The sequence below is a fragment of the Gossypium arboreum genome, chromosome 2 (assembly GCF_025698485.1).
Source record: "Gossypium arboreum isolate Shixiya-1 chromosome 2, ASM2569848v2, whole genome shotgun sequence".
Lineage (NCBI taxonomy): Eukaryota > Viridiplantae > Streptophyta > Magnoliopsida > Malvales > Malvaceae > Gossypium > Gossypium arboreum.
This window is the reverse complement of record NC_069071.1, coordinates 6,266,909-6,286,322: the sequence shown is the minus strand read 5'-3', so window position 1 is coordinate 6,286,322 and position 19,414 is coordinate 6,266,909. Positions and strand designations below refer to the sequence as shown.

General features: G+C 31.0%; 1 protein-coding gene across 2 annotated transcripts; it reads left to right on the top strand.

The window, feature by feature from the left end:
• Positions 1-13,835: 13,835 nt before the first annotated feature.
• Positions 13,836-16,817, top strand: LOC108466696 (transcription factor bHLH94-like). Of its 2 annotated transcripts, XM_017767069.2 has the most exons (4): positions 13,836-14,551; positions 14,642-15,055; positions 15,155-15,290; positions 16,584-16,817. In XM_017767069.2, exons 1-3 carry the CDS (start codon positions 14,087-14,089, stop codon positions 15,245-15,247), a joined length of 972 nt encoding a protein of 323 aa, XP_017622558.1. In that variant the 5' UTR covers positions 13,836-14,086; the 3' UTR covers positions 15,248-15,290; positions 16,584-16,817. The 2 variants fall into 2 exon arrangements, with proteins under 2 accessions (XP_017622558.1, XP_052881250.1); XM_053025290.1 differs by lacking the exon at positions 16,584-16,817 and having other exon boundaries at positions 15,155-15,421.
• Positions 16,818-19,414: the final 2,597 nt, after the last annotated feature.

Genomic DNA, 19,414 nt, shown 5'->3' with positions numbered 1-19,414 from the left:
GGCCCCTAACCATTTTATGTACAATTTTGCAATTTATTCACAAACATCCAATTTTAAAATTGCAAAACTACAATTAAAGTTTCCAAACCTACAAACCTTAAAAAATTTAGTAGAAAACTTACCAATATTAAACTTCCTTAATTGGACAAATCTTTTGCCAACTTGAAAATGCACTAGAAAAGCTCAAAGGAATAAGCACAAAAACACTATTGCAATGGCAACTAAAATTTTCTCACACATCCTCTACAAATTTATACCCTTTTCATAATGTTTCTCAAAGGACACAATCCTATCTACTGTTTCATTTGCCCAGTCCAAGTACGACATGCATTCACAACGTAAATTTTAAGTTGCCATAAAAAGACTAAACGTGGTTCTCCTTTTGTGGCTTACACATGCAACTTTTACATATATCCTAGCATTTCCCAACCACACATACATCTCATACGTGACTCTTCACCAACTTCGTCAATACTTACACAAACACCCTATAAACTTGGCTCAAATTGAATCTCACCCATAAAAAGAAAAAAGAAGAAGAAAAAGAAGAATTTTTTAGTCTTAGGGAAGGTCACTTTATAACCTTCCTCTCAACTTTGGGGGGATTATTATATGCCTAAAATCCACTCTACCTCACTTCAATGAAATCGTGCTAGATGTCTACACTACAAAGATTCATCACCTCACTAATGATAGGAATCCCGCAATGTACTACTGTCCACCACTTGAAAAGTATACTGACCGATCATCTTGCAAACTTAGAAGGCTTTATGAGGTCACACATGGGTTAGGAAGCAAATCTTAGGACATGGGTCAACAGAACCACATGACTCATATCGCGAATGCTGGCATAAAGACACTTATCTGAGAACATTTATATATGTCCCTACTTACTAGGAGAAAGGGAACTCTCCTTTATCTTTCTAAGCTCTCTACACAAGCATCCTCGTGGGAACCTCTCTTGATATCCCTGTAATGGGCCAATTTAGCCCGGGCCCACGTTAGAACCAAAACCCAAAATAAATACCAAATTATTAAACCAAAAGTCCAAAGAATGAAACCAAACTAATAATCATCATAAAGGTCCAGATATTACAACCAATATTGATACCCAATGCCCCATAGCCCAAATACAACGGCCCAATAGTCGAAGCAGACCCAAATGGCCCCAAAATTGAGCCAAGTTTGGCAAACCCTAAGTCACCCCTCTCTTCGCCTCAACAGCAATCTGGGCAATAGACCCATACCTCCACTACAGCAGTCCGTGCCTCTCTACCCTCGTGACGCCACGCCCCCACCCGTGCGCATGCCAGCAGACTCTGACTGCAAGAAAGAAACAAAAAAAGAAGTGAATGGAAACAAATATATTGTATATTTTCGGTTGATTTCCTTTTTCGACTATAAAAGCCCAGCTTTTAATCTTTGTAAAGAGAGGAGATTGCACACTCTACGCACACAGAATATACTCTACGCATACAATATCTGTACACACGCACAGAAAAGAGAGAAAGGTGCATTTAGATCAATAGAGGTAATTTTATTTTTTTTTCTCTTCTGATTTTTTTTTCCCGTTTTTTCTTTTCTCTTTATTTTCTTATTTGTTTGTTCCTTTTTATGCAACTAAAGGCCGATGAAAGCCCTAAATCTGTCATGCGAGTATAAGGGCGAGAGGTCACATAATAGTGGAAATCTATGCATTTTACAAATCTATTTTTATTTTTATTTTTATTTTTTTCTTTAAAAAATAACATGAGATTTGAAAGCTTCATTCAAATAAAGAAGAAAGAAGGGAAAATACTTACGAATCCTTTTAGATCTGGTCGAGTTCCTTTAACGGCAAGATTGGGCACGTCTCGCTTCTTGGTAATCACCTAAAATCATGGTGGTTTGGCGGTCAAGTGGAGGAAACCCTAAAAATTTGATTTTAAAGGTGGAATTTCTTTTGATCTAAAATGGGGCTGCGTTTGGGGAAAAGAAATAGAAGAAAAGGGTCTTAAATGACCATTTAATAAAATGGCACAGCTTTTATGGAGTAAGGTCCACGAGGTGACTCATTTGATAGGCCCAATCTGCATTACCACTCAAAAATGGGGAATTAGCGCAACAAATCCTTCCCTTGCGCATGACCTTCAATTTGCTTCAATTTGCCTACCTTGTGTTTTAAAATTTGGCCTACTAATTTGTGCTTTATTTCACTTTGATCCATGTTACTTGTAGCATTGTAGTAGCGAGATATTTACAAATTCAGTCCCCATACATTTATGCGCTTTGAGCATTGGTCCATGTTATGATTACTTTATTTGCAAATTATCCTCCTATTTTATTGCAGTATTAATTTGGTCTTATAATTGTACAATTGGTTAATTTAAAATATATTTAATATGTTTATGCATTAATCCATGTTAATAATTTTGTTTGTTACATTTATATAATTATTTTTAGATTATTTTTCGCATCATGTGTCTTATTTTTTAAATATTTTATATATGTTGTATACTAATCATTCTTTTTAGCTTTTATAATAATTATTGTTTTGTATATTGTAAAATTCTTTTATATTACATTGTTTTAATACCTTATTAATAAGTGTTGTTAATATATTCATATACATATATTATTTAAAATATTTCTTAATTTATGTTTAATTTGCATGTCTATATGTACATATGATCTTGTTTTGAAAAATCCATCTTTGTACTCGTAAAATTGTTATTTTAAAATGTGTCTCCATATTATGTTATCCAAGTATGTTATTTAATATCTCTTTAAAATATTTTTAAGTAAAATGGTATGTATGATAATATAATTTCACATATATTTATTTTTATACATAAGTTTTAAATAAAAAATCTATCATATGAGTAATACCTTGCCATGAATTATTATTTCTTCATATTATATATATTATTTAAATTATTATGTACATTGTCATTTTTAAATGCATTTGTGTCTAAAACATTTTACATAATTTGATTCAAATTTTTATTCTATAATATATATTCCAAAAATCATATAGCTATCCCTAGTTTTCATGCAAATTTGTCAACCTATATATATATAGGTCCATTTATTCGTTATTATTTTAAAACCGTTTTATAGCACATTGGCTTCTAATTGCTATGTTATCTTTATATCTTGCATTGGTCATTCTATATCATGCTATGTACATTATCGTGGCATATTATTGTATGTATTGTTTTGCTTGTGTGATCGTTATCATTTTCGTCATTGTATTATTATATCAATTATTCCCCATGCATTATTGTAATCGGGTTGCATTTTTTTAGGTTAGCTATATTTAATTATTAGTTTGTTAATTGATTGCATCTCGTATGTGCCTATTACCCCATATCGTCATTGTCCACTTGGTTTATGAAATGTGATTTTCCAAAATCTAAATTTTATGATTAATTTCGTCTTATTTCAAATCGAATTAATGCGTTTTAAGCTAGTTTCACAATTATTAAAAATCCCTTAAAAGAAGCGATATGCGATATTTGGTAATTCGCAGAATCGCACCCTAACGTGCTGGGTTGCAATTTCCCGTTTGCTTAAAATAATCAAATATCCCTTCAAAATTTCACTCATGTCTTCTAAAAATCCTTTAAAACGAAGGCAATACTTGGTGTTTGATAATTCGAGAATCATGCCTTATCGTGCTGGGTTGTGATTTCTCGTTTGTTCAAAACAATCGAATATTCCTTTAGGTTTTCACTCGTGTTTATCAAAAACCTTCCAAAACAAAGACAATACTCTGTGTTTGATAATTCGGGAATCATGCCCTAACGTGTTGGGTTGTGATTTCTTGTTTTTTCAAAACAATCGAAGATTCCTTCGAAATTTCACTCACGTTTTCTAAAAAACCCTTTAAAATGAAGGCAATATTCGATGCTTGGCAATTCGGGGAATAGTACCCTATCGTGCTGGGTTGCAATTTCCCGTTTGTTCAAAATAATCGAATATCTCTTCAGAATTCCACACGTATTTTCTAAGGAAAGGCAATGGTCAACGTTTGGAAATTCGAGGAATCGTACCCTACTGTGCTTGGTTTCGATTCTCTCGTTGGACTAAATAATTGGGCATCCTTTTGCGGTTTTCAACATATAAATTTTTGAAGTCAAAATTCATCATGTTTTCGAGGGCTTAAAGGATCATGTCCTATCGTGCTGGATGTGATTCTATATTCCTCTTAGGCAAGAGAATTTTGATGACTAACTCGAGTTACTCAAATGTTATCAAAAGGGAATCACATTTCAAAAACATTTTTTAAAGCTTAGATATAAGGACAGTATTTAATCAATTTGGTACCAATTTTGGGCGTAATGAGGGTGCTAATCCTTCCTCACACGTAACCAACTCCCGAACCTGTTTTCTCAAAATTTCGTAGACCAAAATCATTGTTTTAGTAAACCAAAATGTTTTATTAAAACAATCCAAATTTCTAGGTGATCCGATCACACCTAAACAAGAAAAGATTGGTGGCGACTCTATTTTCGCTTTCCAAAACGTCGATCCATCATTTTTAAATTGAAATAAAAAAATGGTTTCGACAATCCCTCTCCCCAATCTACTCCTTTTACCCTCGTTCCTTTCCACCTTACATCAACACTATTGTTTATAAAAACAATAATATTATTATATAATAAATTAAAAGTATTCTATTAAAAATTAAATTAAAAAGTACTTTTAGCATTATTTTTTAATTCCTCCTATAATTTGACATATAAAAAAGCGCTTTAACTCCTCGTACTCAGCGTCGTAACTAGGGGTTGATAGGGACCTCGACCTCCTTAAAATGAATTTTTTTTTACTTAGGCCTTTTAAAATTTTCAATTAGTAAAGGTAAAATTTCACTTTGGCCTCCCCAAAAATAATAAAATTTGATTTAATCCTTTAAAATTATAAAGATATAGGCTATTAAAATGGTGAAATTATATTTTTGCTATCGTAAAAATTACGATTTAATTTCGTCCCCTAAAAAAATTTAGGTTTTGGCACTCTTTAGGAATTTAGCTTTGTTACTCTTTTTATTTCAAAATTCAAGACTGATTATTAATATCATTAAAATTCTTTTTTTTTTAAACTCATTGGTGTGACATATTGAAAAAAAAACCCAATAGCCATGTAACAATATATGACGTTTTAATAAAATTGAATTGAATAAAAAAAATTGAACGGTGTTAATAATTATATTTATATTTTTAAATCTAACAAATAAAAATTAAAAATTTTGAAATAAAATAAAACTAAAATTTAAATAAACAAAAATATAGATACTTGAAGCATATTTTAAAGTAATTATTATTTTAGACTCAGCGAACACATTTTGCTATAATATATATGATTTAAATTGAAAATTGAGAGATGCTCCAGTGGACAACCCAGATAGATCCTGAGGGTAGTTTGCAAGCCACGAAATTAATTCAAAGATTTCCTTGACATGCTAAAACTATTTAATTAAAAAAAATGAAAAAGAAAGAAATTATAAGATAAATCAAGCTGTTGATAAAAGAAATTATAAGATAAATCAAGCTGTTGATTTTCAATCATTTCAATAAATGAAAAAAAAACTATGCTAATATAAAATGATGTGTCAAAGAAACATATTTGATTGTATTAAAAAAAAAAACATGTGTGCATATATTTTATCGAATTTCAGATTAGTAAGCATTAAAATGGTTAATTTTCAATTTTTTCCCTCTGCCTTTTAGTTATATAAAATGGTCAAATTTTAATTTCGATCTCTATATTATGTTAAAATTTGAGATTTAATATTTACACTTTAATATTTTATATAATTTGATACCTCAATATCTATAATGTCATTAGTTGCCCTAAATATTTTATTCTAATTAGAATATTGACATAAATTCAAAAATTGTTAACATCGGTAATTGTTTTTTTGTTAAATTCAAGTCCGTTATAACGTCGTTCTTTGTGACATGATTATCGAGTGAGTATTTTTAAAATTTTAATGTGTCACACCAACAAATTTAATAAGAAAATTTTAATAGTATTAACAATTTGACCTGGATTTTAAATTTGAAAATTAAATTAACTAAACTTTTAAATAGAAAAATTAAAGGTTAAATTCTAAATATACAGAAAACCCAAAAATTTGTAGCATATTTTAATCTATAAATTTTAATTATTTAGTCCAAAATAATTAACCAAAGCATGGGTCGAAACCCATACTAATATATATACTTATAATTGGACCTTCCTTGGTTGACATGTGTCACGTTGCCCTTTTTTTCCTATAATTTTTGCAGTATATAAAAATGGTAAAATTTTAATTTTAGTCCTTATGCTACCCTCACCTATATAATGTGTCACTTTCCTTTCCCCCTTTTTTACGTTATTTAGAAAAATGATAAATTTTCAATTTTAGTCCCTATGTTACCCTCAAATTTAAGATTATATAACAATGGTGAAATTTTATTTTTGGCCTATGTGCTACACTCGAGTTTAAGATCAAATATTTATACTTCAACTTTTTGAATTTGGTACCTCAACTTTTACAATGTATTAGCCTATGTACTTTATTTAATTAAAGTTCTAATATAACTTTTAGGAGTTGTAAACACTATTATTATCATTTGTTACATTCAAGTCCATTGCAATGTTTTTTTTTGTTACATGACTATTAAATGAGTGCTATCTTTAAAATTTCAAGATGTCACACTAATGAATTGAATAGAAGAATTTAATAGTGTTAACAATTGGATTTGAATTTTAAATTCGAAAAACAAAGGGACTAAATTCTTAAAAATAAAAGTAAAAGACTAAATTTAAAAAAAGTAAGAAGACTACTAAGACATAAAGTCTATTTTAATCTTCAAATAGTTACTCTATAATTTGTTTTAAATGTTAATTAACCCAACGCGAAGAGTGATAGGAACCATACTAGTTCTAAATGAAAATCAATGTTAATTAATCCAACGCGAAGAGTGATAGGAACCATACTAGTTCTAAATGAAAATCCTTACTTGAGAAGGGGTGTTGATTCGATTGTTTTAAAATAGGTAAAAGTGTAATGGAGGGTCTTGTATTAGGAGTCAGATTACATTTTACCCTTTCTACTAAAAAAATGAGCAAACTAGTAATTGAACATTAGATCAAAGTGCAAATTGGTCCTATTAAAATTTGGTTTTTATAACCAACAAGTGGTTGGGGATATGAGATACATTAAATTTTGTTAGTTTTTATACGTCAACATGAGATATACGTAATACATCACATGTCATTGTTTAGTTATTCTATCAATTAATAATTTTTATAGTATTTGAGGTTTTCTCATCTTTAATCAGCAAGTCAATTAAAAAAATTAAAATATGCAAGTAAAGAGGGACAAAAAACAACAGCACGTGACCTGAAATCTGAATTCAAGGCCCGGCGCCGGTACATAATTCTGATGCAGTTTTTTAGAAAAAAAAAATAAAGAAAGTAACCTCTTATTGTTAGTTGCCATTACAATATACATTAGCGGTTTGTTGTTTAGAAAAATTTGAGAGAAATCCATGGTTTTAGTAATATTCCGGTTTTTTCATGAGCAAACAATAATGATTCTCTCTAATTTTGCTTCTAAATAAATGAACTTATTGTTTAATAAAATATTTGTGAAACAAAACCTCAAACTTTCCTCTTTGGGATATGAAAAACACCAACCTTTGAAACAAATGAAGCAATATTGTATAGCTTATCAAGGAAGGATAATAATAAAATAAAGGTCTAACTATGTTGGTTCCTTTATTTACTTAAAATATTGTATATTTAATTATATTTATACTTGTTTTATTTAAAAATTTTATTCAAGTTATTAGATTTTATTATTGAAAAATTATAAGTAAATGAAAAACTAAAAATGATTAGATTGACAAGATCATTCGTTAAAACTCAATGTTGGAAATTAATTCCTTCTACGTAATTCTAAGAATTGTCATTAGATGATTTTATCGATATAAATGTATATATCTAAATATATTGATAACTGAATTTTATTTATCCAAGAAGCAATCAACTCCTAGAATCAAACAACATTACAACAAAACTATCAACAATAACAAAAGGAGCAACCGGAACAAACCAAAAGAAAATCAGGTGAAACCCCAATTAGAACTGATTAAAATTTTAACTGAATCTGCTCTGTTAAATAATTTCCCTCTCATATGAATTTGAACCATACTCTTGATCCTCAAAACAATAGCACCAACAGACGAAAGAGCATGACCAAACACTCGAGCATTACACTCACACCAAATTGTGTGTAGGAAGACAGTCTATGCAAGCTTCAAGACCCCAACAAGCAAGGTATACCCTCTAAGCTTTAAAAGAGTCCAGGCAAACTCCTGCCTCCAAGTGCCAACAACCTTCTCAATACCACACAAGTGAAGAACTTTTCCCCAAACAGCTTTAAAAAGAATAGCCAAAAAAGAGGTGGTCACGCGACTTAGCATCATTAGAACATAATAAGCAACTACCAATCACACTAATACCAAAGGAAACTAAATGATCACAAGTAGCCAGCCTATTAAGAATAGTCACCCAAGCAGTTAAAGAGCATTTAGGTATATGCAAAGGAAATCAAATAAGCCTTTTCCAACAAACCTTGCAACCCCTAAACTTTATTTCTCCCCACAATTTTGAAGTAGAGTCCCTACTACTAGAAGGGAATCGATGCAAGGTTGCACTAGCAAGTTCCCTAAGTTTCAACAATCTTCTCCAGTACCAGCTGTAAGTGGAGGATGGGGCCACTTCCCAAAGGGTACGCCCCTTGAGGACATACTTCTTAATCCAAGCCACCCAAAGTGATCCCCCAGCCAAAATAGCTCTGATCTACTAAAAGACACAAATTTAGTTCTATTCTTCCAGATCTCTTTGACCAAGTCCCCCTTCAGACTTAAGGGAACAAATTTGTTTCTAGCTAACCCTTGCACCACTAGTATTAGCATCACTCCCTTTCTAAAAGAACTGAGTGGAGAGCTGAGTAACACGCTTCAACATAGACTTAGGCAATTTTTATTGCCTATTCTAAAAGGCCTGGATACTAAAAAGAATAGATTTAATGAGTTGAAATCTCCCTACAAAACTTAAAATCTACCCCCTTAGCCATACTCCAGAAGTAAGCTTACTCAGTAGAGGGTTACAATCATTAATAGTTAATTTCCTAGAAACCAGAGGTCATCCTAAGTACCTAACAGGAAGCTTACCCAACTTAGAACTTGTGATACTAAGCATAGCAGCTTGGTCCTCAGTAGAGATCCCAGGCATAAAAATCTCACTCTTGTTAGAATTCAACTATAGCCCAGAGAGCAAGTAAAAGTCCTGCAACACATACCAGATACTCGTAACAGAATCAAATTGCCTTTAGCAAAAATCAAAATATCATTAGAAAAATGACAGATGGGTAAGTTGCACACAGTGACACTTAGGATGAAATTGAAAGAATACTTGCTAAGCTATCACATCTAGAAATCTAGATAGCACATTCATGGCAATTACAAACAGGTAAGGGGGCAAAAGGCCCCACTTGCCTAACTCCCCTGCCACCTAGAAATAAATGTATATTTATAACTGTGATATATATGGTAAAGTGAGATTTTCATGGCAACAATTTTAAGTGACATGTTTAATTGTTTGTCATGTGTCATATTTAAATAGTTGACACCTTTTCAAATTTAATAGATACAATAAATATGGAATAAAAATAATTGTAAATTTTGAATTAACGAGTAATATTTATTGACTATGTTTATTTAGAGATAGATATAAGGGGTAGGAAGCGACTTTAGCCAACCAACGTAGTAAAATTATCCTTTTAGTCCCACTATAGCAAATTAAGCTTTTAGCGGCATTTGGATCGAAAACGCCGCAAAGGTTGAACTTTTAATTGTGCTAACCAAAAAATGCTGCAATAAGTCGTTATATAGTGCAGTTTGTAGAAATAGCGCCACAAATAGTATATATTTAACAACGGTTGTAATAAAAGCGCCGCTAAAGATCATGTTCTATAGTGGTGTTTACCCACATAAATGCTGCAAATTTTACCGATGCTATCTATAACGGCGTTTTTTGCTGCATTTATTAAAGCACCACTATAGGTCTAAAAAAATGCCGCTAAAGACCTGTTTTGCTGTAGTGTCCCTTTAAAATTTATGTAATTATAAATTAATATAATGATAAATTTGTACTTTTCCCTTCAAAATTTATCATTCATTTTGGCCTCTTAAAACAACAGTCTAGCTTCGCTTGTGTTTAATGGAATTGATTATGCAATTTAGGTATTAATTTTGACTGTTCTATATCCATAGTCACCTAATTATCTCTTTGGTTCTATTTTGGTCATCCAACTATTAATTTTTTCAATTTAGTTAGTAAACTTTTTGAAATTAAATATTTTAGTCACTCTCTTGTTAGTTGTTGTTAGATGAGTGAAGGAAAGCTGACGTTGCCCTTTTTTTATAGGTTTAATAACAAATTTAGCTCGCTAATATTTACATATTCTATCATTAATATAAAAATTCAACAATTTTAATCCTTAATGTTTACAAAATTTATCAATTTAGTTAAAATTTTAAACAAATAAAAAATTTAACCTAAACATTTGCAATCATATAATGATTGTTTTTAGAAAGAGCACGCTATACATTTATCTAGTTCCTTTACTTATTCTTTTATTTAATGTATGGGTTGTGAGAAAACCATTTGCTGAAGGGTTTCGTCAAAATGATAAAGGGAAGATTGTTGGAAAATTGAAAATTGCAAACCTATGTTGCATTCAGTGTTGCAACATGTTGTTCATCACAAAAAATTCAACAATTAATATATATATATATACATATATAACTTATTTAATTGGCATTTTAACTTGTATTTTTGTAAGAAATTATTTTGTAATTCAGAGATAGGTAACAAATGTAGGAAATATTTGTAAATAAAGAACTAGATTAAAATATAAAAAGTTTTTAATAATTTGATAACTAATTTTGAAAGTTTTGGGGAGTTTATACAAAGACTCTTCTACTCCAAGGGGATCGACTAAGCAACAAGGAAGGATTCTAAGGGACTTATCACGTTTTGAAATTTAAGGATAATCTGATGACTGATTGAAGGAAATTCAAGTTTAAAATTCAAACTAATTAAATATGATGATCTAGCTAAAGGTCCGCATTTACAAAGCCTTTATAAAGGCTATCGAATGGCTTTGTTAGCATGAATGTTATGGGAGCATATTCTGGGTATAGTTCTAGGTTTTACTGCCTACTAAAATTACTTGTATGCGAGGTTATTTTGGAGGAGAGCGAGTGAATACAAATTTATACCGTGAGGCTACTTTTAGCTTAAGTTTTCAGGTATTTTAGTGCTTTAATGTTTGAGTGTACTATCATAATTTTTTAATATATTCATTCTTTAAACCAAATACGATAATTATCTAAATTATATAAACAATTACATTGCGATTACGGTTGAGCAAAACTTCATTCAATTTGAAAAATATAAATTTTATTTGAATTTTGAGATAATCGAATTTATTCAGTTTTTTGAATTAACTCAAATACATAATTCAATTTTTTAGTTCAAATCGAGTTGAATTTTATAATTATAATAATTTAAATAACTCAGATATCATATTCAGATAAATACCCCTTGGGTCCCAACAACTTTAAAATGGGCAAATTAATCCCTTAAAAAATCAATTCTAAAATTCAAAATACTTATAATAATTTTTTCCAAAATTATATATATATTTATATTTATGAATTCAAAAATAAAGAAAATTAAATATCTAAAATATATGAAAATGTTAACTTATATTTATTAAACTTTTCAATATGATAAATTTGAGGCATTAAATAAGTAAATTATCAATTCAAGTTTATCATAGTAATTATTTTATTTCTTTTATTTTGTTTTAAAAGAGTTTTCAAACATATATGTATGGTATTTATGTTCTTTAACTCGAATTTAGTCATATTGTCAACAACTTTTCAATATGTTTGTTTTAATTTTTTTTAGTTTCACTAGAATAAATATATTCGACTGGATTCGAAAAAATTTATAATCGAGTTAGGATGATAAAATAGGATTTGCCAATTTGAAATTTTTCACTCTATTCAATCAAGCACTCGCCCATAATCTATCATATAATGTCAATAATAGGATATCATTTACCTTTTATTGGGATATGAATTCTACTATTGTAAATGAAGCTCTGTTATGTAGGAATCGGACACCCGGCGTACCAGCTTTCAGCTCTATTGCCAATTGAACTTAGACTTTCAATATATTGAGTAACACATAAATAGTCCGCCACTAACTCATAATTGAGGTAAGTCATACTATGAATGTCAAAAGTGAATAAATTTAAAAACGGATCTAAACATTATTTTACTTGGATCTTGTCTAATGTATTTCAATCCAAACAATCATATCTATATTTTTATCTTCTAGAAGTTATCTGCTCCAAAACCCAAGACAAAAAATCTTCTATTTGGACTTGATAAATATCATATTAGTCTTTTAAAGGTTAAAAACAAAAACATTTAATATTAATTTAAATGATAAAATTTTATTAAATCAAACTTACGAAAAACTACATTAACAACAGCATATCCCAAAAAAACAACTATGGTTCCTCTATTGTGTTTCATTGGTAAGATGAATATGGGTGGGCAGAAATGAAATGGTTAAACTCTAAGAGATATTATTGTTGTCCAAAATTGGTGCTTTATTTTGGTGGAAGGCAGGCGTTGAAGGCCATTCACCTCATTGATTTCTAAGATTATATTTACGTTTGTTAATAGAGAAATTAACCGTTGGGTGATGCCCAGAGGCAGTCAGTTTGGTGGTAATTCTTGGATATTGTACCCTTTTTGCCTATTATTGAAGGGGAAATAAAAATGTGTTACACATTCAACCAAATATAAACACATGCTTTATGACCAACATTACCTTTAAAACCTTACAGATTAAAAGTTTTATATATCTTCCAAAAACTGAAATCGAATAACTCAAACTACACTCAACATTCTTTCTCTATTATTAAGTTACAACTCAAACATATTAATTAATAAAAACCAAAAAAAGAAGGGATGTTGTTGGAAGTTAGTCTTTCAGGTATATGATTGCAGAGACAGTCTGTTTAAACAAATGGGTTAGTGAAAGTCACATGGTGATGGTCGTGCATGGATTCTCCCAAACCCTGCCACACTCAGTCAGCGATGTCTTAAAACACATCTCTCACTTGTGTCTTAAAAAAAAAGCTGCCACTATTTGCCACGTACAACAACAAGACTGTAGTCTTTTCCCCAGGGTTTTTCTCCCTTTCTGTCATTTATGACGAAATCAAACAAAGGCAGCAACATGCCATGCAACATTCTCGAGACCCTGCCTGCAGCTGCCCTGAATTACATATTTATTATTACCGATGAAAAATGAATGGATAATATCATCCATCTGTATTTTATGTCTATTTCTTCTACAAATCATTCCTTTTAAACCCCATGAATAAATTTACGAACCCCACCTCTGTACAATTCACTGATAATTAAATGTAGTTTACTCAACAAGTACACCCCACTATTTGGCCTAAAACTAATACACTTCACTTACTGTTGCAATTGATAACTTTCCGAAAACGTTTGCAAATTGATTTAATAAGATTTAAATTAATGGTAAAATTAAATGAATAAAAGAAAATTAAATCTCTATGTATATTTTTCATGGAGTCTGAAAAATAAGAAAATTATTTTTCTCAGTTAACCTTTCAATAATGATTACAACAAAGAAATAATTTTAATATTTAAAAAACAATAATTTAGAGAATCTCTCTGTCTCACTGTCTTTTGTCTCTATTTCTCTCTCACTTCAGCCTCTCACAAGATCCGTCTCGTGCAACTTGGTTTCGTTAATGAATATTATTATTACCAGATTAAAACCCGTTATAAAGGGAAGAAATTAGCAAGGGGTTCTCACTCAGATCATACGAAACACCCTAAAATTTTTGTGGTTAAATGCTTCTGAATCCTTTGTTGAGAGCATAGCCAAATTGAAAACAGTGTGTTTGGCAGGAAAGAAATTTGCTATCATGGCGTTAGAGGCTGTAGTGTTTCAGCAAGACCCTTTCTGCTATGGCGGAAGTGGACCATGCAACACCTATGGCGTTGGTTTTCAACAACAAGAAGAAAATGCTAATTACAGTAACAATGGAGAAATGGTTTCCAAAAGTGGAGGAGGAGGAACTAGGGGGTCTTCATCGTCTTCTTTCATGATGCACCAAACCTTAAAGGAATGGCCATGGGATTTCAACTCTTCTTCTTCCCCGGATATTGGCTTTACCACCGGTGGACCGATATTCTCTCCGACGGAAGCACCAGCAATCGACACCCGGTCTTGCCGACGGAGGAGACGGCGACCCAAAAGTGTCAAGAACAAAGAAGAAATAGAGAATCAAAGGATGATTCATATTGCTGTGGAAAGAAATAGGAGGAGACAAATGAATGATTATCTTGCTGTTCTTAGGACTATGATGCCTAACTCTTACGTTCAAAGGGTACCCTTTTTTCTTCTGTTCTTTGAAAAAGTGGTTTGGTAAAAGATTAATTTAATGATTTGGAAGTGTCTTTTTTTTTTTTCTTCGTAGGGGGACCAAGCATCAATCATTGGGGGAGCAATTAATTTCGTAAAGGTGTTAGAGCAAATTCTTCAATCTTTAGAAGCTCGAAAAAGGATGGAAAAAAGATCAGACATCACCACTTTTTCATCACTCTTCTCGGATTTCTTTTCCTTTCCTCAGTACTCAACCAGTATCCAGACGGAGACCCCCGGCGAGCCCACGGCGGAGAAAGGGTCGTTTCCGTCGTGTTCTTCATCATCCTCAGTTGCGGATGTTGAAGTAACAATGGTGGATAGCCATGCAAACGTGAAAATACTATCAAAAAAACACCCAAAACAGCTCTTCAACATGGTATCCGGGCTTCACTCTCTAGGCCTATTCGTGCTTCACCTTAACGTTACATCTGTTGAAAATAGGGTCCTTTATTCCTTGAGTGTCAAGGTAAATCTTTTTTATTTAAAATCATAATGAATTGTCAGTCTGTTCACCATTTTCAAATGGAGCAATTATTTGAGATTTTAATTGTTATGTGGAGAACAGGTTGAAGAGAACTGTCAGCTAAATACGGTGAATGAAATTGCAGCCGCAGTTTATGAAATGGTGGATAGGTTTCAAGAAGAGGCAGCTGCTTAATTCCTGTTCAATCAAGTTTTAGGTTTTCAGCATAAATTCTCAGGTTGTTTGTAGTTTTTTTATTATTTTACGTTAAATTTTGGATAATTAATATTTTTTGGTGGCTCGGACTCGGATAATGATTGGTCCTAAACATTAAATATAAATTTAATATTTATGAAATTTATAATCAAATTTTAATTTTATTATTATTTAATAACAATTCAAGTGGAATTAAAAAAACATATTATCTAAATCTTTAGTTATTTTTCCTTTTTGAGTTAGTCAAAAGTTGTGTCCACGACATTTTCTTAACATCTAATTTCCAATGGGGAATGTCTTTAATTGAGTAAATATTGTGTTAAACGTGGGAAATAATTGAGGTGTTCATGGTTTGGGCTTGCTTAAGTCTGGCTCCACTTGAAATATATGCTTAAAATTTTACCTAAATTGTCCACATTTGTAAAAGATTGACTTAAGCCCATTTTAAGCTTGTCCTTATTATTTTTAATTTTTTATATATTATATTATATAAATATTTAATAATTTTATATATTTTTATTTATTGAAATTTTTATATAATCATCTTAACATTATTTTAATATTTACATTAGAGTAGTATTATATATTTAGTATAAGTTAATTTTTTAATGTGCTCTAAATTACATATTATAAAGTATTATAAACTTAAAAACAGGTTGAGTTCAGGCCTGAACATATTTTAAAGGGGCCTAATATATTTGTACAATCTCATTTTTTGGACCTAATACTTTTACCCAAAATTCTCTCAAATTTTAGACAAGCCCTCAAGCCTGGATGAATAGCCCAACCGATGAACAAATCTGATAACAAATCTAATTTTTTTTTATTTCTTTTGAGTTATTTAACCCTAAAATGGAATACTGATGTTTTGATAATCTAAATCTTTTTTAGTACATTTCATATCATGTCTTCTCATTCATCTTTATAATTAGCATTGCACTTTTAACTTTAATAAAACCTATCTGCTTAGTTGTTTGTTTCACCTAATTAAATTTCAATCTGGAACAGACTTGTGAAATAATTACAATTTCATCATAAGATAGTATTCTATTATTCATTAAACAATAGAGATTAAGTGTAAGATTGATGATTTGAATATAATTCCTTTTATCGCGCTCTAATTATGCTTTATTCCAATTAAAAATTTATTTCTTTTAGCATGTGACACACGATGCCCCTCGCTAGAAAATTTTCACTGTAAAAAGATGACTTTCACTTTTGGAAGTTAAGATTCAGTCATATAATTCTTCTGATTTTGAAACTATTTTCATTAATTAATTAATTAAGTTTTTTTTTTCCTTTTAAATGTGTATAGGCAAAACGACATGTTTATGATGAAACCGCAGCGGGGATACTCGGTGGCTGGGCTACCTGCCTCTTAATGGAGACTACTCAAAAGTCATTGGCAGACCCTGTTTTATCTTACTGTGCTAATTAATTATCTTTGCCTGCACCTATATTCTGATCATTCAAGTTAGTTTATATGTTTATTGTACCATAATTTGTGTATGGTATTTTGCAATTGTATAAAAGTTTCGCATTTTAAGAATCTATACTATATAGCTTTAGGTTTTGTCCAAGTTATTGGTCTAATGACATTAATTTGAGTGGGTTAAAGTTTTATTGACATGAAGTTTAAGGTTTCATCCCTATACATATAATTTTTTAATGTTAATTTTGATTCTATTAAAGATTGTAAATTTTATATATTCATACTATATTTGTATTATATATTTTTTCTGTTATACAAATTTAAGGGTGGGTTTAGATAGATGATTGAGTGTGGTGCGATGCGTTTGGCTTACTTTTTTGTTTCACGCTATAGTATCTAATCTTACCGTCATCGTTATTTTTACACTCATCGCTAACAAACACACCATCCATCTAAACCCACCCTAAATGTTGTTGCCTGATCATAAGTCAAATCCTTTACCAAGTTTTTACACTCAATAATTACAACTCTAAAGACCTAAATCTCTAACTAAACACAAGCCCATAAGAATTGTTTGGGTCCAGTCATGTTCGATTTGGGTTTATATATATAGGGTTATTATTTTATCAATCAAAAGTAGAGATTTTAATTCCACAAATAGAGTTAAATGAATTTGTTTAGTATACAACATGTGTTTGTTTTAATTTATTTTTAATTCTCTCAAGATACATGACAACATTTCACTCCTGCTTAGTGCACCAAATAATATGTAACACTCCAAACTTGATTCTTTAGGAGGATCCAAGAATGACATGTCACTATATTACAATCATTAATTTTAGATTATTTTTGGTGCAAACAAAATTAAATCATTTGTCGTTCAAGACTAAATAAAATGGTACACTTTTAAAATCATAAATACTTGACTGTAATTTCATTAAATTCACAATTTCGTAACAATAAGTCTGAATACAATTTCGTCCTTCAAAATTAAACATCCTAACGTCACCCCCATGTCATGCATTGCACAAAACACTAGAAATCTCACGACAACAATTGTCCTCTGGCATAGTCCAAGCACTTCCTTTACTTCAACAATAGGCTTAAGAAGGAAATGTAACTAGGTAAGTTAAAAAAAAAACTTAGTGAGTTCTAGACGAAAACATTACAATCAATTTCTTTGAACTCAAACACAGTCACATAGTTCGTCAGTTGGCGAGTACCAATCATAGATAGTCTATACGCCAGTTTACTATTCCTTTAGCGTATACATTATGCCCATTTGACCATACAGATCACCTTCTTCATGCTAGCCACGTACCCAAGTCTTTTGTCTTAGTCATTTCATTTACTTGATTCATATTCCTTTTTCATGATTTGCCAATCTGGTTTACAACATACTCTTGCCCTACCAGAGGCTACACGACCATTTTCATGTATCACAATCTTCCAGTTCAATGCTTATTCCATTGAAGGCATCACCATGAGTTTATTTCCTTTTTTGAGCCATATTATCATTGTCAGAAGCAGTGGGTAGTGGCTTAAGCACGAAAAAGGGTTCTTACTCTTTAATATTGAGATACCATCACCAGACTTAAGACTCCGAACGACCACCTTTCATGTACAAATGTTTTATCCTTTCAGAGTATGAATAATTACCTCAAATAGGGTATAAAGAAAGGTATTATACACACATGGAAGTAAGAAAAAACTCACCAAAAAATACAACAAGTCTAAATAGTAGAACCTTTTCGCTTATCACAAGGACCTTGAAGATTGTCTTGGTCTAAAAGACGGATAGTTAAGCTTATTATATTGGTATTCCAGAAAATAAACATGTTTGCAAGATAAAACCCAGAACCAAGAGTTTCCTTCCTTACACTAACACATGCAACGCTAATATCATGTAAATAACCATGAAAATAACCTAGGGTTCATTAATAAATACCAGAGAGCTAAAACAAGTAAAGGAGTTGGCTGAGTACAGCTAACCTAACTCAAGTAAATTTTCGATCTTAGGTTTTCAAAAAGAGTAAGTGTAGAGAAAATTTTGAAAGAAGATGAATGCCAAGAAGATATGAAGATTGCTTAAGAAGTCACTACTTATACATCTTAACACGAAAACTAGGTTTAGTGAAAAAGTAAGATCATCTCACTAACCCTTCCTCGTTTCCCATAACAAGTACTCATAATAAATTCCAGTCTTATCTACTACAGTAACTTAATTCCATTCTAATCAGTTCTCGTTTGACTATCTAAATAGTCTTTACCAAAATGGCACAAGTTTTATTAAACTACAAAGTTTAACAAAAACGTCTAACCCAATGGCGTGGCGTATACTCCACAAGAGAGCCGGCCAAACCATCTAGCTCGCCAAAACACAGGATTCATTGATTGGTGCATTCACAAAATCTTATACTCAATCATCTCTAATATCTTACTCCCTCGTAATTCACTCTAAGCACCATATCTTAATAAACAGTAATCGAATACTAAGACTTTACTGGGCAAGTTGTTACATAATATCTCATATTTTAATTAATTTTTATTTCTTTAATATTATCTATTAGGGAGACCATGACAGAGACAAAGGATGGTTTATACACCAATGACATGTTGTATTCATCGGAAGCTTGCACCAATATTAGGAGATATTCAACGACTCCAACGCCAAATAAGCAGGATTGTGTTTACTTGTGCTCTCTATCCTAATC

Excerpts from the sequence above, each read along its gene's own strand:
- LOC108466696 (XM_017767069.2), top strand. The coding sequence starts at position 14,087 with ATGGCGTTAGAGGCTGTAGTGTTTCAGCAAGACCCTTTCTGCTATGGC. Across the intron at positions 14,552-14,641 it reads CTAACTCTTACGTTCAAAGG|GGGGACCAAGCATCAATCAT; the intron begins GTACCCTTTTTT and ends TTTTCTTCGTAG. Across the intron at positions 15,056-15,154 it reads TTTATTCCTTGAGTGTCAAG|GTTGAAGAGAACTGTCAGCT; the intron begins GTAAATCTTTTT and ends TGTGGAGAACAG.